Below are 26,749 nucleotides of genomic sequence, written 5' to 3'. Positions count from 1 at the left end.
TATGAAGTTGCAGTACATGAGAGACTGGCACATGATGAATCAGCACATAAATAAAACAATCTAGTGTTCTGTGGTTTCTAAGTGTCATACCTCAGCTCTTTTCCTTATTACAATGAAATTTTACATGATTGTTATCCACCGCTGGTTTGTTTTAAGCAGTGAATGATAGGTACCGTTTCAGCAGATTTCGCAAAGAGGGTACAAATATGGATTATGCACCGTGATCCAGTTCATTCTTTGAGAAAATGTAATAAGACATCATTACTGAACTTGTATATTTTTTATTTAAAAAAGCTGTACTGGCATGCGAGCAGTTCCCGTACAGAAGCAGTACCCGTATTTTTCATTTAAACGCTTGATTTTTACTTGCATTCTTCAAAAATTCATTTCAAATCAAGCAGATACATAAACGAGACAAAATCTAAGTGTCAGTTCGGCAGTACGTATATAAAATCTCATTTTAAATCACTTTCACCTGTGCGTCGTCAAAACGTGACCTTGTTTTCTCTGGGGGATTCCGTCCTTGTGCGCATGCGCAAAAATACTTACACGTGAGGCTTGTTAAAGGGTTTTCCACTAATACCACCTGTTTACAAATAAGTAGGCAATGTAATGTAAACTTGTTTAATTATCAGAATGTTGACCAATATTACTATATATAATAATTTTATGGCTTTGATGCGTAAAATATAATGCATACAAGCATGCTATTGCATGTGAATGCGTTGGGGTAACGGTACCGGGTAATTGATACCCGCGTTTAGTCTACGCTCTATTTCCTGAATTACATCTATTTATCTCTTAGATAATGGTCTGTTCAACAATTGTAAATGAAAAATAGGTCCGATATAATAAAATTGTATAATTATAATGGGTTAGATTTTATGTACGGGAACTACTTCTCTTCATACAAAATAATGGATAATTTCGGTACCCCATATGAGGCCTCATAACTAAGGGTTATACTATGTTTAGAACATGATGGAATTTCCATGATTTGTGTGACGAGCTGAATATTGATGTGTAACATTCAAATTGTGGTGAGTGAGCGTAACAAAAAATAATGTTTAAGTCACTACGATTTTTGTACGGGAACTGCTCGCATGCCAGTAAGGTAAGCATCAACAATATGTATACGCTAGATGTAAATAACTCACCTCCAAAAAATATATAAAAAAAAAATGGGTCAAAAATGTCTGGGTAGGAAATGGTTTGAGGGAGGACTTTCAAGGGAAGGAACTGCTAAACTTAAAATTTGATAAGGTCAATTCAGTACAAAAAAGCTTTACCCGATAATGGCCGATTGTGAAGAAAATTTGTAAAAAATACAGCTTTTGATTGCAACTTAAATATCAACGTTATGAAATATAAACAATGAACATCAGTCATCTTGAATAACGTTGTATTTAAAGTCATATCCGGTATTAAGTCCTTGTATTTTTTGTAAGCAACCAGAATCGCCAACGATTTGACGACGATTTCGCCACTGATAAATGGATAAATGCAAAACAAGCAAAGTTATACAACATTAAGGTAAATGGGAGATAAGGTTTTTGTAAGATAAAACTTACAACTCGTTTTAACACGTGGAACTTCTATATAAACGTCTCTATCTTTCACGGATGAACTTGTAAACAATGGCGATTGCGGTAAAATGACGTTAGGGCGAAAATAGTTCGTATTCATACGCATGCATTGTTTTTCTTAAATTTACACTTATGAAGCATTAGGCCCTATAAGCTTTAAAGTTAGCTGATCTGAAATCCGTATTCCATTACTTGCTAAATTTTTGAGTTCTATGACACTTTATTAACTTGTGACTACATGTAATTTGTACTATATTTATGCAAGTACTTTGGCTATGATCGACCGCTGGCGTAGTAATATTAAAATCGCGTAAAGCAAAAATATACATACAATTTTAAAAGACGATTGCTAAATTTAGTACAAAATTGGCCAGTCAATTTTAAAATAGATAGGGAACTATGATTTTGGAGTTACTGCGAAGTTTTGGAACTATTTTGCTTAGCGTAGGTAGCTGACTAATTGTGTTCACATCATAGTAAATCTGAATTTGTCGTTATTACATTGGGGGCGCATTGCGCATGCGCCCCCAAAAATCATTATCAGACAGTGTCATTATTCCATCTGCTTTCCAATGAATAAATGGCTTTATAATTAAGTTGAGAAGACACTGTGCCACTTGTTAATTGCCTCCCAATGTTACTTAGACAAATAAAAAAAAAATCATCATGCCTAGCTGTGCAGGAAAAGATTCACCCGGACAAAAAAAAAAGGCCGTCAAAAAACACAAAGCCTTGCCAAATGAATGAACACAGGGAGGTAATAAATCAAATCTGACAAGTCATAAATGCATACAGAAACTATGAGCAATTAAAGAACAATATGTAAGCTATTTTGCATAATCTGTTACTGCCAAGCTACAGGGAGTGAAAACCCCACAAAACCATGTGATATCTAGATTAAGGCAATGGCACCGGCTGCATTATAACTGTGACTTCTTCATACTGCATGTGGTAAAAACTGCAATGTTTTATTACGGTACCTACAGGGGCTTAGTGAAACTTCTGGTATTTTTTCCAACCTAAGCCTTTAAGATGGTAGTACAAATAACCCAAAAGTTTGTAAATTGCTATAAAAACATTCAGCAATGATTTTTTATGATATTTATGACATACAGAATGTCAACTGAATGTTGGAAAAAATGCTTTGCATAATCAGCCTTGCTTTTACAAATAAACGATGTACATACTAAGCAAGTTTAGATAAGCCATGTCAGCAGTTTGAGTTAATTGGTACCATTTCTTCCATGATTAACAAGTTATATGAACTTAAAGAGTATGGGACTAAGACTGCTACAGACAGATAATATAAATATGATTCATGGTTGTCTGAAATATAGATTTCAATATTCCTTGTTGTTGGAATTTAGATTTTGATATTCCTCACAGATTGACTGAAACATAAATTATATGATCACGGTTGTCTTGAATGTAAATTATATGATCATGGTAGTCTTGAAAATGTAAATTATATGATCATGGTTGTCTTGAATGTAAATTATATGATCACGATTGTCTTGAATGTAAATTATATGATCATGGTAGTCTTGAATGTAAATTATATGATCATGGTTGTCTTGAATGTAAATTATATGATCATGGTCATAATGTCTTGAATGTAAATTATATGATCCTGGTTGTCTGAAGTATAAATTATATGATCCTGGTTGTCTGAAGTATAAATTATATGATCATGGTTTTCTTAAATACAAATTATATGATCATGGTTATCTTGCATGTAAATTATATGATCATGGTTGTCTTGCATGTAAATTATATGATCATGGTTGTCTTGCATGTAAATTATATGATCATGGTTGTCTTGCATGTAAATTATATGATCATGGTTGTCTTGAATGTAAATTATATGATCATGGTTGTCTTGAATGTAAATTATATGATCGATCATGGTTGTCTGAAATGTAGATTTTGATATTCCTGGATGACTGAAACAATTATATGATTATGGTTGTCTTGAATGTAAATTGTATGATCATGGTTATCTTGAATGTAGATTTTGATATTCTTGGTTGAAATATATACAGTATTATATGATCTTGGTTGTCTTAAATATAAATTATATGATCATGGTTTTTAAAATATAAATTATATGATCATGGTTTTTTAAATATAAATTATATGATCATGGTTGTCTTAAATATAAATCATATAAATGTATAATCATGATTGTCTGAAATGTAAATTATATAATCATGGTTGTCTGAAATGTGGATAACATGTGATCCTGGTTGTCTGAAGTATAAATTATAATATGATCATGGTTATCTGAAATACAGATTATATGATCATGGTTGTCTTAATATAAATTATATGATCATGTTTAAATGTAGATAATTGCTTCATGTTTGATTGAAACTATATATTTATAGTTGTCTGGAATGAATGATAATAATTATATACCTAGTATGAATGCCATAACAGAAAGAGTTAACATTTGAGCGTGGCATATTCACATTGTAATCATCAATAATTCAAATATGCTAGATTTTTATGCAGTACATCTAAAATAAAATATAAAAAAAATCAACTAAAATCAAAATTAGAAAATGTTCTATTAATATCCCAAAATTGCTGAATATCTTCTAAATATATTCTATCACAAAATTTCATCATGTTTGAAAGATTACTGTTTCTTTAAATACAACAAGTTCCGCAGGAAAGCATCTGGAGGGAACAGATCTTGATAGTTGTTGTATCAAATCCATTCCAACTTAAAGATGAGCTATCAATACTTAAGTACACTCTCTACAGCTATTTGTATCCTAAATTTCATTGCTGAATTTTAAGAGCTTTCTGAGTTAACATGGCAGCTATTTGTACAGTAAATTTCATTGCTGAATTTTAAGAAATTTAAGTTATCATGGGAATATTCTTTCTTTTTTAAATCATGAATCAAGGGATATTTTTCATCTCTGCATCTTAATTACTCCCCCACCCACTTCCCTCATAATGTAATACATCCCTACATGAATATTTATGAAATTTATTTCAAATTATTTCCAGCAAAGATTCATTGCAAGACATTAATCAAAGTGAAAACATGTGTAAAGGGAAATCATACAAAAATAAGTAAATGAAGAGTTATGGCACCTGTGCTAAATTTTGCACAGTTCTCCCTTTGTGACATTAATAAGAGTGTTGCTTATTCTAGCTTTAATGCTTCTAGAAAAATCTCAAGCTAAAATGAATGTGTTATAGTAAAAAACAAAACAAACAACAACAAATGTACTAAAAAGAAACAAAAATAAATGTACTTATAAAAATAAAATTTTTATAATGCTTGTTCATCTTTAAGTTGCAAAACCCTGAAGAGGATAATTTTATTATCAACCACAAGTTCTTATTGAACTGTTTTGCAGAAGTGTTAACTATACAAATAAATTGATCCAATTATATAAAAAAAAAAAACAATATATTCTATTGCACTCAAAAACGTTTACATTTATATAATGCTACTTCATCTTTAAGTTACAAAAAAACCCTGAAGAAGATCTGATAGTTTTAGTATCAGCCACAAAATCACAAAACATTAAACAGGAGTAACTTAAGCTACTGTAAACATCGCTTTAAAACAAAGATTAATGAAGTACCAGATTAAGCTCTCAGACTATAAAACAAACTTTATGTCAATCATACCAACAAGCCAGAGTATAAACAGGGTATAAACGGCACTTTGTTCTTCTGTTGCTCGCTTGATTCGTTCATATAATTATATTGTTCTTCTGTGCCTCGCTTGATTCATTCATATAATTATTTTGTTCTTCTGTGGCTTGCTTGATTCATTCATATAACTATTTTGTTCTTCTGAGGCTTGCTTGATTCATTCATATAATTATTTTGTTCTTCTGAGGCTTGCTTGATTCATTCATATAATTATTTTGTTCTTCTGTGGCTTGCTTGATTCATTCATATAATTATTTTGTTCTTCTGCTGCTCGCTTGATTCATTCATATAATTATTTTGTTCTTCTGCTGCTCACTTGATTCATTCATATAATTATTTTGTTTTTCTGTGGCTTGCTTGATTCATTCATATAATTATTTTGTTCTTCTGTGGCTTGCTTGATTCATTCATATAGTTATTTTTTCTTCTGTGGCTCGCTTGATTCATTCATATAATTATTTTGTTCTTCTGCGGCTCGCTTGATTCATTCATATAATTATTTTGTTCTTCTGAGGCTTGCTTGATTCATTCATATAATTATTTTGTTCTTCTATGCCTAGCTTAATTCATTTATATAATTATTTTGTTCTTCTGCGGCTTGCTTGATTCATTCATATAATTATTTTGTTCTTCTGCGGCTTGCTTGATTTATTACTATAATTATTTTGTTCTTCAGAGGCTTGCTTGATTCATTCATATAATTATTTAGTTCTTCTGAGGCTTGCTTGATTCATTCATATAATTATCTAGTTCTTCTGTGGCTCGCTTGATTCATTCATTTAATTATTTTGTTCTTCTGAGGCTTGCTTGATTCATTCATATAATTATTTAGTTCTTCTGTGGGCTGCTTGATTCATTCATATAATTATTTTGTTCTTCTGTGGCTAGCTTAATTCATTTATATAATTATTTAGTTCTTCTGAGGCTAGCTTGATTCATTCATATAATTATTTTGTTCTTCTGTGCCTCGCTTGATTCATTCATATAATTATTTTGTACTTCTGCGGCTCGCTTGATTCATTCATATAATTATTTAGTTCTTCTGAGGCTGGCTTGATTCATTCATATAATTATTTAGTTCTTCTGTGGCTCGCTTGATTCATTCATATAATTATTTTGTTCTTCTGAGGCTCGCTTGATTCATTCATATAATTATTTAGTTCCTCTGAGGCTTGCTTGATTCATTCATATAATTATTTTGTTCCTCTGAGGCTTGCTTGATTCATTCATATAATTATTTTGTTCTTATGTTGCTCACTTGATTTATTCATATAACTATTTTGTTTCTCTGTCACTTCAAGTGCTCACTTTTCCTTAAATGAATTAATGTACAAAGAGGTTTCCAATGAAAAGTTGCAATTTATTTATTGATATGCTATGATTATAATTATATTAGAGGGTCATGATGGCCCCTTTTTGTGCATTTAAACAGCTGCAGGAGCACAAGAATTTAAAGCTTGTGCCGGGTTTATTCTTAGGACAAGGTATTTAATAAGTTTGCAGGGCGTCTGCAGACTTTAATGCACAAACAAAAGTGCATAAGCACTATTATTTCCATTAAAGCATACATCCTATTGGTAATTGCTTGTTTGGTTTGGTTATTTGTTTTTCATATAAAAAAAAATCTTGTTTTGTCATGATATGATAACATTTGACGGTATTTTATTGATAATGAAAATATTAATTTATTAGGACTGATATAATGCAGTAAGCTGAGTCAGGTATATTTAAAGACGTACAACAAAGATGCATAATTAATTTATATATGTACCAGTCCTGAGATTACAGTTTTTATGTTTACTCTAAAGCACAGGTAGTTCCTTACAACTCACCCCTCAACAACCTCAAATCTCATCACCCTAAGCTTTCTCAGGAAAAACAAAATCATGCAAAATGTAGAACTGCATTTATCAATCAGCACATTCAAATCACATGCTTCACAAATAATGTACTTTTGATTTGTTGATGAATCAAACACAGCTTTTGTAGGGTTACTTGATTGTAAATATCATTTTCAAAGAATATTTCCGCTATGAGTATAAGGCAAGCTGTGACCATGGTTTACGTGTCTGCATGAAGCATATTGGACGAATAAAAAGTAAATACGACATTTTATGAGAATGTATTATGGAAATTCTCATATATTTCATGATTTCCAGACGTCTTTAATATAAATGATTAGTGACCATCTGTGTATGTGGTCTCATACTTTCATAAATACGTGTAATAACTAATAATCTGTACGACTAGACTTTTGCCCGCACCTTAATTTTGTGCAAATAGCCTTGTCCCATTTTGAATTTGGAACGGCCCTAATAGTTAACAGCACTATTATAAGTAATCAATAGAAATCACACTCACAAAATTAACAACAAGAGCTGTCGGTAGGACAGCAACGCTCGACTATTCTTAGTGCTTGATAGTAAAAAAAAATGCTTGACAGAATTACCTTCTCCTGGACATGTTTGGGAATCATGATTGTAAACAAGTATTCCAACTTTCAAATTAATATCTCAAACAGTTCAGTCAAAAAGTGGACTGGTACTAAAAACTTAACCAAGATTCTAAGTCGATAAAAGGCCTTAATTTTTAAAACAAATCCTTGACAGAGTTACCTTCTCTTGCGTACAGATGGGGGTAATGATGTGAAATAGCATTAAAAGTTTCAAAGCAATATCTCAAAGGGTTAAGGCAATAAGTGGATTTTACCCATATTCAATGTATTTTCTAAGTCAAAAAGGGGCATAATTCTGTCAAAAACCTTGACAGAGTTATGTCCTCTTGTCTGTTGATGAAGGGCGTGATGGTAAACAAGTATGGTCAGTTTCAAAGCAATACCTCCAATGGTTTTGAAATAAAGTGAGGTGGTACAAAAAACTTAACCAAGCTCAATACACTTTCTAAGTCAAAAAAGGGCCATAATTCTGTCAAAAACCTTGACAGAGTTATGTACTCTTGTCTGTAGATGGAGGTTATGATGGTGAACAAGTATGGTAAGTTTCAAAGCCATACTTGTAATACTTCTGAAATAAAGTGGGGTGGTACGAAAAACTTAACCAAGGTGTGACGCCAACGCCGACGCCGACGCCGGGGCGAGTAGGATAGCTCCCCTTTTCATAGAAAAGTCGAGCTAAAAATCGTCATTCATTTAACTAATTAGAAAAAAAATTGAAGTTTTCTTACATAATTATTTTTTTCTTCTACAAATTGTCTAAGAATTGAGCATTCGCTTATCAATCATAAAGAGAATAAAAACATTGCTGATAATGAGTACCTTCCCTAGGAATCCAAGAAATGTTCGGCTTATAATAATTGTCATGGGTGGGGTAATTAAAACTTCATGCATTTAGGTCACACAGTAGGTGTTGTATATGCACACAGAAAATTCTCAACTAATGACTAAGTCACATATTGGTTTTGTTCCACATAATATTGTATTATGTTTACACTAAATCCTGGAGGGATTCTGTATTTTCATCTTCAGTTTTCACGATTTCTGAGGAATTTGATTCAGCATCCATTCTCATAGTGCAATTTAGATTATGCACAATTTATTTGTTTTTCCAGTCTCCCTCATCTTTAGAGAATAGTAGCAATTTATTAATCTAAAAACAGCAAATTTATGTAAAAATCTCTCACCTGCATAGACAAATGAATTATTAAAATCTGCATAATAATCTCCCCCTCCCTCTTTCAGCTACCCCACCCCTCTGACCATTCCACCCACTGGAATTGTGTAAATCAGTTGAGATAATTTATCTCAACAACTATTTTTGTAGAAGATACCCCTTAATTCAAATTATTACACAATCATGGCATTCATTATTGAGGGGGGTGTGGGCAAGGGGGGTGGGGGGTTGGGGACTGTTTATCAATCTGATTGTCCCCAGACTGGACAGATACTGTGTAGCAGAAATATCATGGTCTCACAATCAATAGCACACAATTTTGCTAACTATCCCAAATTTTAAATTAAATTTTATATGAAGTATACCCCTTAAAATAACTTGTATACTTGCAACAAAATTCACTTTTGAATACTTAATGAAACAATAACATTGTTATGTACTTTATGGATAATATACTGAATGTTTTTACTGAAGAGTAACTAATTCAACAAATATTTTTAAACTGTTTTTGCCCAGTTATTATAATCTTTTCCCTTCTTACTTCACAAAATATCTTATTTACAGAATAACAAAGTTTATTTACAATTGCTGAATACTATTTACTTTCTATATACAATGCAGTATGTTTTTCTCGTTAAAAACGATTTCAGAAAGTTAATGAGTTTTCAATACGAAATTTCTACAGACAAAAATACGAACAAGGGACTTTGAATAGCTTGAACAACTTGGTTTCAGATAATCGTATAAAAACACATTTTATTCTAGTAGTTATATATATGTGTAAGCTTTCCCGAGTGAAATGTGCCGCAGTTATGAACTTTCGACAAACAGTAAATTGAATATTTGATAAGTATCTAACTTTTTTTTTTGGTGGGGGGATGTTGCACCAACACAATGTAGGTCATATGGTGATTTTCCAGCAAAATAGCTAGATGGACAGCTTCCTGGAGACACATGAGGGAAATCCAATGTCCCTGTCGGGATTCGAACCCACAGTGATGAGGGGCAAGTGGTTTGAAGTCAACAACCTTTATAATTACTACTCAACCACAGACATCCTTTTAATACTTGTATTAAACTAAAAGCTCAGTTGCTAAGAAAGCTGTATTCTTTTGTAATCATTTTTGGATTTATCAGAATCTGAAATCTGTTCATTTCAAGTGTTGAAAGCAAACTGAAAATAGACCAATGTCTATACACTTACAGGTGCTTTATTTCGAATGTGTTATTACAGTTTTGTGACTATGATTCAGATCTGTCGAAAAAACAAAGAGAAAAACTACTATACACATTGCAACTATAAATTTTCATTTTTAACCATTACCATGTTAATTAATCTTAAATGCACAATCATGTCCATCATTCAATCTGGACATGACCATTAAATTTTATAAATTTCAGGGAAAAATTTCAAAATATATATTTAAAACTCAAGATAGTGAACAGTGACAGACCCTCTGATCAGATGCATGAAAGTGCCGACTTATGTTGTATAATCTGTTGCCGCTCACAGGCTACGGGGCTAATCACCTATTATTTGTGTAATTACCTTACCTTAAGTTAAATTTGAAAATTGAGGGTTTACCATGAGACTGTTGTACATGTAAGTCCTTCTTTACTTCATATGAGTTACTGCAGTTTTGCAGTAAACCCTTGAAATATCCAGCAGCAGTTTTACAGACCAAAGTTCTTAAATTTAAACATGATCAACACTCATACAACATTGTATTTTCATACAACATTGGAATGGGAAGGCTAAGGGTGGCAAGTGGTTAACACCTTGGACTAGTAATCTAAGGATTGCTGGCCGCATCACCAGGTACATTAACCACATTAGGTGCAAGCTGTTGTTTTCATGAACAGAAGATTTACATTTATTGCTGGTTGGTTCCAGGTTAAGACTGGAGAGTGTTTCAACAAGCTTAAAACTTTTAACACAATAAAACTAAAACAAAATCAAATTCACATAACTCAAAGGCTTTATATTGGTAGCAAGGATTGTCTTCAGTGCAGCCATAAATCTAAGAATAAAGGTCTTAAGGAATTGATTAATATGTAGGGCTGAGCCATGTTTCACAGTTCTTTTAAGACTCCCAAACAATGAGTGCTTTGGTCAAATACAGTTTGATGTCTTCATTTTCATCCTTTATTGCTAGGTGCAGGGCTGTGCAATTCATAATTTTAAGCAGGAAAAAAAAACAACATTGAAACTTTTTAACAACATCACCCACCCACTTTAGATAATTCTTTTTTCATTGCACACTGTTTCATTACTTTATGCAAAAAAATAGCTGTAGCTGTAAGACATAATCTTTGTAATATTTTGTATTGATCAAATGGAACAGCTGGTACTAGTATAACATGTTAAATCTAAGCCTGCTGCTGGCAACATGTGCAGGTTCTACCAATGTGACCAACCCAGTGTAGACCAACATCAGCTAGCACATCCATGCCATTTTGATCAAGGTCTGTACTGTTGATCTGGACATTATGTCTCTAGGCATTACATCTATAATCTGGACATTATTTCTCTAGGCATTACATCTATGATCTGGATATTATTTCCCTTGGCAATACATCTATAATCTGGACATTTTTCCCAAGGCATCACACTTTTCCCTGGGCATCACATCTATGATCTGGACATATTTCTCTAGGCAATACATCTATGATCTGGATATTATTTCCCTTGGCAATACATCTATAATCTGGACATTATTTCTAAAGGCATTACATCTATAATCTGGACATTTCTTCTTGAGGCATTACATCTATAATCTGGACATTTTTTCTTGAGGCATTACATCTATAATCTGGACATTATTTCTCGAGGCTTTACATCTATAATCTGGACATTTTTTCTCTAGGCTTTACATCTATAATCTGGACATTATTTCTCTAGGCTTTACATCTATAATCTGGACATTTTTTCTCGAGGCATTACATCTATAATCTGGACATTATTTCTCTAGGCAATACATCTTTAATCTGGACAATATTTCTCTAGGCATTACATCTATGATTTGGACATTTTTTCTCAGGGCATTATATCTATAATCTGGACATTATTTCTCTAGGCATTACATCTATGATCTGGACAATATTTCTCTAGGCATTACATCATTCTATGATTTGGACATTTTTTCTCGAGGCATTACATCTATGATCTGGACATTTATTCTTGAGGCATTACATCTATAATCTGGACATTATTTCTCTAGGCTTTACATCTATGATCTGGACATTTTTTCTCGAGGCATTACATCTATAATCTGGACATTTTTTCTCTAGGCCTTACATCTATGATCTGGACATTTTTTCTCGAGGCATTACATCTATAATCTGGACATTATTTCTCTAGGCATTACATCTATGATCTGGACATTTTTTCTCTAGGCATTACATCAATGATCTGGACATTATTTCTCTAGGCTATACAACTATAATCTGCTCATCATTTCTCAATGAAATACAACTATAATCTGCTCATCATTTCTCAATGAAATACAACTATAATCTCCTCATTATTTGTCAAGGCAATACAACTATAATCTCCTCATTATTTGTCATGGAAATACATTGATAATCTACACTACATTGTTATACTTTCATCACATTAAGGTGACAGACTGTGACAAATATATTCAACATTTTCAAGACATTTATTCAAGTCATTATTACTTGTATGGATAGTAGTTCCTGCTGTTACTGAATATGGTAATCTGAACATATGCTAATGTAGCGCTACCTGCAAACATGGTAGATTAACCTAGCTGTACGCTATTGTCATTAGTCATCAACTTAAACTTTTATTTTGATGGCCACCAGTACTTTAACTCTTTAACACACGTAGTCGGAAATTTCTGGTCAGATCTATTGGTTAACATCCAAAGGCTGATATGGTCGCATTTAAAGTAGCCTAAAGCATGATCCAACAATAATAATACAAGTAAAATAAAGTAATGAAAGTTAAAGACCTTTTTTTCTTATTAAAATTTGCTGTAAAAATTTGCCGTAAAAAAATTAAGTACGGCAGTACCCATTGGGATCATCCTACAATATCAGATGAACCAGACATCTTCCAGAAAAATTACCGAAAATCTGACAACAAACACAATAAAATACAAAACAAACCATCATATAAACAGCTGGTAGTGTGAAGACCGAACTCCTCTATTTCTCTAGACCTTACAAACTTTGGATGAAATTGAGCGCATCGGAAAACTTAAGATGTCAATTAGCTGAGTCGTTAAATAGCCTAATGGCTTCGGAACAAATCAGAATGTCAAAAATGTCTGACGAGTCGAGTGATGATTTGTTAACAAGATGGAATTGTTTTTTAGATTTTTTCGCCTTCTTTTCGTCTCGTCTATTTAACTCCTTTCTATGTCTCATTTTTAACTCCTTTCTGTGTCTGATTTTATGGCTTTTTTTATTTGCTTATCATGATTTTTTATTACAGACCAAATTGTGCAGAGAAAAGAGCTCTAGGTCACTGGCTCTTCTGTTAAACAGGTTGAACATCAAATTCAACATGAATACTTTCAAATTTCTGAGGGCATTTACTTTACTAGAGACATTGCCTCTTTCAAAGAACAAGAAATTAACATGAGATTTATGTTCTCAGAATAAATAAACTCAGTTTATTAACCCTATTCCTGCTGGTTTTATGTGATGATCTTGTCATGAACTGAATTTGGAATGTTGTCATTAATGAAATTTGGAATGTTATGTACAGTTAAATTCTAAAATCTAGGACTAGGGGCAGTGTAGAATAGACATACTCCAGAGTTAAGAATATTTGGGTTTTTCCAAGATAATAAATCGGCACTTAGGGGGTAGGTTGGGTACAAACTTTTATAGTTACAGCTCTGAAATTAAGCGCAACAGATTGACTATGATGGTATAATGGCAAAATTTTGTTTGTACTGTGGAATTAGCATGGAAAAACCCACAACCAATATCATAAGGCATATATGCATGGATATTGTAGTAATGTTGAGTCTATCATATAATTATGTACATTTGTAATTGGAATATAAAGATGGCATATAAATAATAAAATAAAAATAAATAATATAGATGGCATATTAAGGTGATTATCACATTCCAAAAACAAGTCATCAGATAATGTACATACATCTCTTAAAGCTGCATGCCTCCAGATGTGCCAAAATTTCAATAAATCAAATTTGAGAAAAATGTAGTAATATTTTAAGAAAAGGAATAAGATTCAAGTAATAATTTACATTGTGCGATTAATGACTGATTATGCTGTATTGATCACCCAATGATATTTCTACTGCGTAACTAACTTCAATTGGGCTTTTCTTTACCTCATTTTGGTAATTTACGTGGATTGTTGGTATAAATTAATTACATTGTTCACTTCACAAAATTTTACTTTTAAATACAATCATGTTTTAAAACTTTCATGAAAATTAGCAGAAATCTGCAGGCATGCGCTTTAAGTTCTATGAAATGAAGAACTGTTAAATTCTAATTATAAAAAAAAAAACTTGATTCATTTGAAACACTTATCCTAGAGTATACTCAAATACTTTCAGAGAATTTCTTTATGATGTAAACAAAAAACTGCTTCATGCACATAGAAATCTGTTCTTAAAACATTAATTTCATCTCATATTGCAAGATAATTGTATCTAATTATTTCATTCATATGCACTTACAGCATTCTTGCGATAACACAACAATTTCAATCAACACTACTTTTACAGCATTTAAAGTGTTCCATTTTATTACTGTCTGGTAAATATTTAAATCATGAACATGTTCTTCTGTAAATTGCATTGATTATATTCAAGCGTTCATCTTTATTCATAAGGAACATGAGTAATTTTACCATGTTCCTTATCCTGTTTAGGAAATTATATAAGAAATTATAAAAGACTTTATGGTTGAATACTTCTGTATATACACAGATTTACTGGCACAATACTTGTGAAATTCAAGAAATTCAAAGAATAAGTCATTGTTGTACATTATATGAGCACTAAAATTATGTTAATCTGTGAAACTTTTTAAAAAAGAATCTGGAAATTGGAAAATCCCCCTAAAGCAATAAAAACAACAATATTATGTGAAAATTGCAGACTCTGTTTGATTGAGTTTATTCAAGAAAGATAATGTAAAAGTACAATGTTAATATGTGAAACTTTTTAAAAAAGAATCTGGAAATGGGGATAAATCATGAAAGCAATGAAAATATTATGTGACAATTGCAGAAGCTCATGTTTGACAGATTTTGCTGTAAAAGTGCAACATTTCTCATGCCCCTAGTTTAATGCCATGTTTATCCAATCTTAAATGTATTTATTGAAATAAAGATATTTTAGTTATATTAAAGCTGACAACGAATGAGAGTAAATTAGCTCTGATATTTTACAGACATGGTTAGTTTATACTAATTTAATTTAGTTTGATTGTGTTGGAAGCTATTATAAGCTTATTGAAACACTCTCGAATTTGATGTTGTAACCAACCGGTACTACTTAGCAATGCGTGTAAAGTTTCTTGCTCACGGAAAAAATGGCTTAATGATTAATGCTTCCAAGGGATCACTTTGTATCCAGAATTTTGCCCCTGACGGGGTTTGAACCCACACAACCTGCAATCCTTAGATTACTAACTAGTCTGATGTGTTAACCATTTGGTCATGATTGACAAACAGCATAGAGTCAGGCCAGCCTGTAGCTCCATGCTCACTGTCAACCAGACTGTATAATTATGGCTTCCCAATTACTGAAATATTGTACATTAACATTATGGACATGTAGTTTTAATCTAAAAGCATTGAGTCAAGTCAATTATAAACAGTTAACACTCAGCATAGAACTAAAAGTAACATTAGTGTTATTGCATTAATTTCTTAATATAGTATTGTATTTAACAATTATTATTATCATTATTATATTCAGCAAACATTTTCCGCATGTAATTCTTCCATTTTCAAAACTTTTTTTCCACCTCTTTGATAACCCCTTTGGGATTATTTTTTATCATGAAATTTGGAAAACTGAGAAACAAAATACATTATAACAACAGCTCAATTGTGAAATTAAACCATTCATTTTCTGGAAAAGTTGAGAATAATTGCAGTTGAGGTTTGTTACAGAGTTGTTTAGAAAAAGCACTGTGTCAAGGTAAAAATAATGCAAGGATGTACATAATTACCACCAAACAAAATTAGTAACCATTAAGATTCACAAAAATACATCAAAACCTTTACAATAAAGCAGATGTCTGGCTGTTTAGCTCAAAGCATTGGATAGGTCATCCAGGTGCGATTGTCTCTCCATCCTCTAGCAAGGCTTAATTCCTGTGACAATTGATATCGGACATGGTCATTTGTCTCTCCTTACTGATTCAAATATCATACTGGATTAAGTTATGGTCAAATGTGGTCCAGAAATAGGTAATTACTGGTTAGTTATTCAGGAAAACCCTGCAAGATTATCAAATGGAGAAATTAGTTATTCATGAAAACCCTGCAAGATGGTCAAATGGAGAGAAGTTAGTTATTCAGGAAAACCCTGCAAGATGGTCAAATGCAGAGAAGTTGATTCAGGAAAACCCTGCAAGATGGCCAAATGCAGAGAAGTTGATTCAGGAAAACCCTGCAAGATGGAAAGACCAACGAGATAAGACCAAATAATGTGTCAAAAATCGGCATAAAAAAACAGAAGACCAAACAAAAAATAGAGCAGATTTACTCATAATTACATTCGTATATAAGTACACAATGTACACTTTAATTGCTCTCTCACCTAAATTAACCAAAATTCAATTTTTTCCTGAAAAATTCATTTTCCGCTCACAGACATGGCATAAATTGTTATGAAATATGAATGGCAGGATTTTCGTGCCACAGTTTTATCACTCAATTTTTTCTGTAATACAATTCTGACAGATTTATCCATAAGTAAAACTCTCTAAAATATTGTGTGAAAAAATGCATGTCAAAGTAAGAAAATCGGTTACATAGGAATTACATTAAACACATGAGCAAAACATATAGAAATTTTGTATACTTTATGCCCCAATTTCTGTTAAACATTTTGAAGCAAAAAAAAATTGTTTTTATCAAGTATATAATTTAAAATGAAAAGAAAAATATTAGCATTTCAAACATTTGTTTATTTTTACAGTTAATCATTTAGATATGACCATACATATAAAAAGTATGATTGTTGTTTTCATTTGAAGTTTATATAATACAGGTATCAAGCAATAATTAAATATAATGCCAAAATGTTGCAATTTAACATCAGTATAACCTTTCCACCCAGAATTTTGGACAAAACCATTCATCATGCATTATTAGAAAAAATTTCAAAATATCTACTGACTGAAAAGCGAACAGTGCAGACCATGATCAGGCTAGGCTGAGAACAGATGTGTTGAACAATCTTGGAACTGCACTGGTTGCATGGAACTATAATCAGTTGTAGCCCAAATGCTGAGGGTTAAATTAATAATCGTCAAATTTTCTTTTGCTTATTTCATGTTATTAAGCTAATACACAAATACTCTTCAATAATATAAAATACCCATACATCAAAAGTATTTTATTTAATAAATAAATCAAGATAAAAGAATTTTCCGTATACGTGACTTGAACTATTTTTAACATTTCAAAAATGTAAACAGTACTTACGGCAACAATTCACATGAATAAAAATTTTATTATTCAATAATTTTAATGCTTTTTGGCAATCAAATTTGTACTTTTTAAGAATCCAACCACTCAAAGGCACATCAAACGATGATAAAAACTTTACTGGCGGAGAATATATGAAATTTTTCAAATTTATTCTAAAACAATATAATAATTTACAGAATTCACAGTAGCTTAAGTTGAAACATAATGGTTCATTAAAATAGCTATAAACTTGAAAAGGTTCATGGAAATGGGCAAATCATTGCTTAAAAAACATATGTTACTCTTCAAATAAAGAAGTGCATTTTATTGAGAGAAAAAAGGCCATCTCCACTGAAGAAAAATACATAATTAACCGAGAAAATTGGCCCAAAGAAATAAAAACAACAAAAAGGAAAGAAAAAGTTATTGAAAGAGTATAGTAAGATAGGATGGTAATGATAACTAGTTAACAGTGTAGTTGGTGATAAAATTCTTAGAAAAAAAAACAGGGGGAGATAAGATAAATTCTGCATTCTAATTAGTGATGAACAGTCAGGATAAGGAAGAGATAAAAATTACAATGAAAGATAACTCTGACAATTTTTAGTTATGATAAACTAACTACCATATTACAGTCAAGGAAAGGTAACTCTGACAAAGTTATAGTAAAAACTGACTACCAATTTTTACAGACAAGAAAAGATAACTCTAACAAAGTTATGATAAAACTGACTACCAATTTATTACAGACAAGGAAAGATAACTCTGACAAAGCTGTGGTAAAAATGACTCCAAATTTATTACAGACAAGGAAAGGTAACTCTAGCAAGTTACAGTCAAGAAAAGATAACTCTGACAAAGCTTAAGTTAAACTGACTACAAAACTTATTACATACAAGAAAAGATACTCTGAAAAACTTTGTATAAAATTGACTACCATATTACAAACAAGAAAAGATAACTCTGACAACATTATTGCAAAACTGACAACAAACACCAGGAAATATACAGATTTCCAGTCCATTAAATGTAACCAGCATTTAATCAGTTTGATATCCAAGAGTGTCATATATATAGTCATTTGAAATGCAGACAAAATCAAATAAAAGAATTTAAAAACTGACACTTAAGTGTGAAGTATTGCACTATTAATTATTCTGATTTTATGTTTTTCAACAAAAAGTTTTTCTTCTCATTGCTCCCGAGGGATCTCCCCTTTCCAGAACTTTTAGTACAAATTGGAATTTAGCATAGAAAATCATTCATGAAATATTATATACCGTAAAATTTCTATTAAACACCCATTCCCTAATATGAATTTTATGGTACATTTGACTTTTCCCGAACAGTGTTTCCCATTTAAGGTCCCATTTATTTTTCTCCATGATGCATATAATGGTCTCATTGGCCTCCAGTGTATCAAAATAGTATCATCACAAAAAGCAACTTGAATACATATTTAGTATCATTTAGTGAATTACTTTACTGAATTCAATATTTATAGGTCAGCTTTTGGTTGATAATAAAATTTAAGGACATGAATGATGACATGTCCAGGGTCCCTTCTCCCTAAAAGGACAGATGGACCCTCATTTTAAGCCTCAAATACATACATACATTAATTTTAAGGTCCACAATGGGCACATTTTCCTGTAATATTTCAAATATTGATATTAAGAACAATATAAATGTATCATTTGGATATTCTTATAAAATATTTCTTGAAAAAAAAATGTTGTTTAAGTTATAGGTGATTTAGTATGAACATTTTTATGATGCTCATGAATAATAATATTTTGTTCTAGAACAATTAAGTAAAGAGGTGTCAAGTTTATATACGTTTAAATGGGTTCAGTTGGTTATATGATTTTATAGGAATTGCACTCCGATGTGAAAATTTGATCATTTGTTACATAAACCGAGTCATGTATTGCTTAACAACAACATAAAGAGCGATAAAAACATATTTTATCAGAATCCAAAACTGATTTAGAGCTAATAAACTTTAACTCAAAGTAGCGTGTGGAATTAAAATCAGGTAATCTAACAAAAAAATTCTCTATCTATCATCATTTACTCTGCATAAATTTGATAAAACATGTATAAAATATGTCCATCCTGGCTGATAAATTAGTTTAAAAAAAGATTCTAGCATACCTGAGATAGTAACTAACATCTCAGATAACATCCCCCCCCCCCCCACACACACATTTATTTTTTCAAGATATTTTGCTTATCAAATGCTCTGGAACATACCGTACATGATTAAAAAAATATATATTGATTTAACATGCATTTTTGAATACCTGTGTAACATATTTTGTAACTTCCTGTCAACACACCCCCCCCCCACCATTAAAAAATCTTGACCACCCACTCGGACACACAACCACCCCAGTACCCACAGCCCCCTCTTTCCCAGTACTTATATCATTTACAAATAATATTAGCTCTTTCCATGATGATTATTCATTTTATTGGCATCAGGAATTTATTGCTTCCAAAATATTTAATAAATTGGAGACAATATTATAGTTTGGTGCAATTTTCATCACCCCTTGCCGCACCTTAAAAGCAATACAGAATACAATATCCAAAACCAACACTTTGAATAAATCCGATGCTCTTTCAGACTATCTCAGATAGAAGGAAAAGAATTACATCCCTACTTCTGCAAAAAAGTACAAAAATCTACATAAAGTATTTCTACAAATGTTAATAAATTGGGCGTTCAACCACTAACAAATGGTTAACACAATTGCTCAGCTGTTTTTGAACAATCATTTCTTTATGTTTATCAACCATAAATTCAATGTGTATTGTTTTTATTTTGCTCTGGGCTGTTTTCATACTTTGAAATTCTTCGGCTGAGAATTTATCGATGATAAACAATGTCTTTAATTTCCACAGCGGCTTAAGTTCCTTATGGTTTGTCAGTTTTTCTGTATATTCAGTAAACTTCTTCTCAAGTTTTTTAACAGCTTCCAGCTCTTCATACTTTGTTTCAAGGATCATATCCACTTCACTTTTAATTGCCTCTTGATTGGTTTCAATTACTGCAATTATCTCCCTTTTAAACTCTTCAAGCTCTTTGAAAATTGAATCTCTTGTCTGCTCCAATTTTCGGACATTGTTATTCAGTTGATTCAGCATGGTGTTTGTTTGACCGCGTGATTTTTTCAGTTCTCCGAGAAGATTTTTACAAACTGCGGCAAATTTATTCCCGTTGTTAGTAAATTCGCTCACTTGACATACTCTGTCACATTTTTTGTGATATTCTATAACACAAGTACTGCAACACAGTTTTTTTTTCCGTCTCGCAGAAATATTCATACAGTTTATCGCTATGAGAATCACAGTACTCCTCGTCATCTGGCAAGTGTTCCAGAATTTTAGAAATCGTAATGTTTTTGGGGAAATAGGAATCCCACTTATCAACCGAAGTTGAGAGAAGTGACTTCGTAGAAACGATCCATTGTTTACAATTTGGGGCCGGACATATTATATCGCCCGACTTGCTGTCTTCTGCAGCTTGCACTTGATTTTTAAGACAATCGAAGCAGAACGTATGTTGACATTTTAACATCCGTGGATCGGTAAATTTGTCCAAACACATCGGACACATTATAAGTGTCTCAACCTCTCGATAATTGCGTTTTGTATCTCCATTAGGAATGTTTTTGTCAGTTTCTCGCGAGTTAACTCCACCCATATTAAAATTAAATGCATAAAATTTAATGTAATGACCAAAAAACTTCAAAAATTTTAAAAATCTTAAAAAAAAAAATTAAAAATATTTCTTTAATGAAATGATTTTCCAGTGTATTTGTAATAAACACAATGAAATTAATAATATCGAACTTCAGTACGAAGAATAAGCAACCTTAATAAAGAATTAAGGCAGAAAAAAGTGTACTGATATACATTGTAGTACACAAATTTTTGAACACATGACTTTAAAATGAAATGAAACCAAATACCTGAAAACTAGACAATTTATAAACAATAGAAAATAATTACAGTTGTACAATCATTAAATAATCAATTCATTGACAATAAATACAAAAAGTTAAAACAATACAATGTATAGTATTGTTTCTTCTTTTCCCTCAAAAAAGAAATCTGTAATTTGATAGTCATTTTTCAATGCAATCAATTCTTTGACCCTAAAAAGGTTAATTTGTAAGAAAAATGAATTACAATATGTAAAATTACAAACACCTATTAAATCAATTCTTAAAGAATTAGAATTATGATTTCTTTTAAATGTGATAATAGAAAAAACAAATTAATACATTGCAAAAATTTTTTAATTTTCTATACAGTGGTCAAATATATATACAAGTACCATATTTCCCCTAATTAATGCACCCACTTCAAAAGAATTCTACCACACATGCTGTAATCAAGGTTTTTATAGGAAAACATCATATTATCACCTCACCTCATTAGTATTGTACATGTATGTAGTCAGTGTATATTAGAAACTGTATTAAAATAATTTTCTAATCTTTAAAAACAAAAAGCATTTAATCTTCTTTTTTTGTATATTTGCAGACGGGAAAATTATCAGCCAACGAAAAGAACAACCACAATGAACAGATTATATCCCCATGGTGCCATGGCAAAAAATGTCTACTTACTACGTGTACAACACCTCTAAAGTGAATAAGGTCGTTTCCCGAGAACTTGAGCAAAACCTACATGACTACTATCAAGTGGCTGAACCACGGACCGAAATCACTGTGTCACATGACCAGAAACACGATGTGATGCCCCCGGAATCAAATGAACACTCTGAAGCATATTATTTATACTTCATTGCCATAACTGGCATGCTCCTGAATATTTTCGTAGTTGGAGCAATATTTGTCCGAAAACCACTACGAAAAATGACGAGCGGATTCATGATACACGCATGTTTTTTGGATTTTACCAAATCTGCTTATTGCATTCCTATAGCTACCAATCTCCTTAGTCAGTCCCGACCCACTGACTGTAATTTCTTCGGAGCTACCTTTGTGATATTAATAACCATTTCAGTGTTCAACATGGTCGCCATGGTGTGTACCGAAGCGTATACATTTGGTGAGAAAAATATTGGCGGCAATTCCAAAGGAACCGTTATTTGTGTTACATTCGGAGTAGTGTTAGTTTATATAGGTAGTATCATTCTACATCTGGGTCCAACACTTATAGGCGGCCATTTTGAATTTCAACCGGAAATTGGAAGTTGTTCATTCACCTTTGGTAAGCAGACGGGATATGTAGCAAATGTGATGTGGGCTGTTATAACAACAGTTGCCATGATAGCGGTCTTCCATTTCATTCATAGACTGTACAAGGAAATTCAAATTAACCGACCAAACCGAGTTTCCTTTCTTGTACGCACTTCAATCACTGTGTTGGACACAGCAACAAGCTCAGCATGTCGCCTTCGTAAAATCATTCGGGATGCTACACATCGTGCCAAAATATTCATTCTCAACACCGCCGTATTTATCCTATGCTGGTACCCCTTCTTCCTACTCATTATCATAGACAAAAATTTTAAAGTGCCACCAAAAGTCTATCAAGCATTTGCTTTCATCGCTTGGTCACATGGCGCCATTCAACCAATCCTATACATTCTCTTTGACCGCAATTTGAACATTTTATCCAAATATGTATATTGTGATAAGCATGACTTCGACAACATAATCCAGAACATGATGCATCGCCAACGAAACGTAGATCATTCAAATGCCAGGCATAGAACAAGTGCAACAGATTCCGATACATTAGCCCCTAGTCCTTCGAGAAATAATTCCGATAACAGACGCACAAACCTTGTGGATATCATCCGAGAGCATCAAGAAATGTGTGTAGTACAAAATTCATCCAACCAAAATGTGCATAATCGTGTTACCAATTCAAATGTTAGTGTAGAAATATTGGATTTAACCAATCAGATTAATCCTTGTTCAAATATACCACCCGATGATTCACCATATCCAGCACCGATCGATTATCATGAAGACTTTAATAATACTGTTGAAAACCCGACATATATCAACCGGGTGGAGAGCGATGGGTTTTCACCGCGGACAAATGAGGAATATATGTTCGATCAACAACATGTGATATTTGCCAACGAGGACTACATTGAAAATACTGATGGAAATTTAAATGAAGTCCAATTTTGATAAAATAAATGATTGATGGGTAAGATTTGTATGTAATCATTTAAATATACATGTATCAAATATCATCATTAGCCAATAGGCAAACAGATTTTTTTTTTCCAATTTCACTGCCAATAATTTTAGTAAACAGGTAGATAAAATAAGATTTCTCCTTTTAAACATTGTGGGGTCACTGTCACAAAAATGTCACAGTTTAAACAGCTGTTATGTCACATTTTTAGTGATCGAAGAAACCTACGTTTTGCAAAATGATTAACCTGTACAGTGCTGAATTTTAATAATAAACTTTAATTTTGAACAGTCCATTTGTAGTCGAAGGCTCTATATTGGTGCCAAAGGCTTTAAATTTGGAAAAGTCCATTGCTAAATTAAGATTTCAGCATTGTAATTGGTTAATTAATGCGAGGAATCGGTCCTTTCCTCTTACTGTACGCGTGTACTTATTTTGCACCAAACAAATTAAAGGAGAATTTAGTCACAATGGCATAAAACAGTAGACTTGACTAATTAAGTGTTAAAGCATTGAACTTTAGAAAAGAACACCAAAATATTATCATACCATATTTTTTAAGATTTCATCTTTCCCCGATAATTGCGAAAATCGAAAAAATCATTCTGGCTATAAAAAAATAAACTTTTATCAGCATTTTTAACCCTTAACCTGCTGAATTTTTTAACTGGACCTGTCAAGTAACCTTTTTTTTTTTTGGAACTGTCCAATATCAATGTTTGCCAATTTTTTTGGGGGGGATATCAACCAACAGTGTTGAGCCTAATGTCAGGTTACAGAGGTTTTGTCTGGGCTGGCTCTATACTGGTGGCTAGAGCTGTCATCCATAGAAACAGTATCGATGTATCATTGATATTTTTCTGTTGATCAATAATTGATACACAATTCAAAAGATCAATAATTTTGACTAATTAATTAAATTTCTAGAAATTGAATGAAAATTTCACCCAAAACATATACAGAAGCAGGTGTCCATATCTAACATTATGTTGTTGTTACACAGGGGAAATAATTTTCACAGCAATCATGACAAAAACAGAATTGTCTTGAAAAAAGTCTTGCAATGGGCTTTTATTAACAAGACACTGAAAAGAACAATGTTTTTTTTAACTCAGAAATCATTTAAACAGCAATGAAAGTGAATATTTTAGGTAATTATTGAGATATCAGTGTATCGTTGATATTTGTCATCTGATATTGATATATATTGATGATATGCAAATTGCACTGAATCAATGACAGCTCTACTGGTGGCATTAATATTTCAATAATTATCATTATTTTAGCAGGTTCAGGATTAATTAAAGGCCCCACATTATAAAATCTGCTCATTATTATATCATTTTTTATTTGTCTTGTCTGTTTTGACAATAAACATATAAAAAAATATCAAAGGTATTTTTCATTTTCATTGAAATAATTATTAAGTGCTATGAAAACTATATTACAATAATATACTTTTTTGTGTGTCTCAGATCCTTTTGAAATTCATTTATCATAACTATTCATTTTTTATATGATTTTAAATTGATTGTATTATAAATGCAATATAATTACCTCCCTTTAACAAATATTATTTGGCTTAAAAATGCAAAACAATATTGCAGATGTCCAATTAAACTGACCTTGAACAGATAAATGATCCAACTAAAATTAATGGTTCATATTGAACTAATATTAACAAAGATTCAAAATAAACCAAAGATAAATTACGGTAATATAAAAATTTTCCTCATCTTATCTCTTATAATATTCACCAATGTTTCTGACTTACCTTTAGATACACCAATGTTTCTGACTTAACTATAGATTAATCACATCAATGCTCCTCTTTTAGCAATAGAAAACACAATCTTTCTCACTTTTAAATAAAGGAACACTTAAGTAATTCCTTGCCAGAGTATAAATGTCCATTAATTAATCACATGAATTATCATTGACAAACAATGTTATTATTGATATAAACTTATGAGCATTGACAAAACATGACTTTTATAACAGTGCAATAAATTCATGAACATTGACAAAACATGACTTTTATAACAGTGGACTAAATTCATAAACATTGACAAAACATGACTTTTATAACAGGTGAATAAAGTCATGAACATTCACAAAACATGACTTTTATAACAGTGAAATAGTCATGAACATTGACAAAACATGACTTTTATAACAGTGGAATAAAGTCATGAACATTGACAAAACATGACTTTTATAACAGTGGAATAAATTCATGAACATTGACAAAACATGACTTTTATAACAGTGGAATAAATTCATGAACATTCACAAAACATGACTTTTATAACAGTGAAATAAAGTCATGAACATTGACAAAACATGACTTTTATAACAGTGGACTAAATTCATAAACATTGACAAAACATGACTTTTATAACAGTGAAATAGTCATGAACATTGACAAAACATGACTTTTATAACAGTGGAATAAAGTCATGAACATTGACAAAACATGACTTTTATAACAGGTGAATAAATTCATGAACATTCACAAAACATGACTTTTATAACAGTGGAATAAATTCATGAACATTCACAAAACATGACTTTTATAACAGTGAAATAAAGTCATGAACATTGACAAAACATGACTTTTATAACAGTGGAATAAATTCATGAACATTGACAAAACATGACTTTTATAACAGTGGAATAAATTCATGAACATTGACAAAACATGGCTATTTAAACAGTGGAATAAATTCATGAATATTGACAAAACATAACTGTTATAACAGTTGAAATAAATTCATGAACATTGACAAAACATGACTTAAATAACAGTAGTATAAACTTATGAATAATTGAAAAATTATAACTTTTATAACAGCTGAATAAAGTCATTAACATTAACAAAACATAACTTTATAACAGTGGACAATTTTGAATTTAATAAATTCATGAACACTGACAAACATGGCTTTTATAACAGTTGAAAGAAAAAATTCATAACAGTGGAATAAATTCAAAAC

The 26,749-nt window shown here is 31.5% G+C and overlaps 1 protein-coding gene across 1 annotated transcript in view; it reads left to right on the top strand.

Moving 5' to 3' along the window:
• Positions 1 to 25,818, top strand: part of LOC132730142 (beta-1 adrenergic receptor-like) — a 71,040-nt gene extending 45,222 nt beyond the window's left edge. Inside the window, exon 2 of the mRNA XM_060715998.1 lies at positions 22,116 to 25,818. Within this exon, the coding sequence (XP_060571981.1) occupies positions 22,172 to 23,743 (1,572 nt within the window). The 5' untranslated portion in view covers positions 22,116 to 22,171 and the 3' untranslated portion in view covers positions 23,744 to 25,818. The remainder of the gene's footprint in view (positions 1 to 22,115) is intronic.
• Positions 25,819 to 26,749: the final 931 nt, after the last annotated feature.

Source organism: Ruditapes philippinarum, unplaced genomic scaffold (genome assembly GCF_026571515.1).
Source record: "Ruditapes philippinarum isolate M1 unplaced genomic scaffold, ASM2657151v2 ctg4701_1_1_1_1, whole genome shotgun sequence".
Taxonomy (NCBI): Eukaryota; Metazoa; Mollusca; class Bivalvia; order Venerida; family Veneridae; genus Ruditapes; species Ruditapes philippinarum.
The sequence above is the reverse complement of the archived record's forward strand: the minus strand, read 5'-3'. Positions and strand labels throughout refer to the sequence as shown.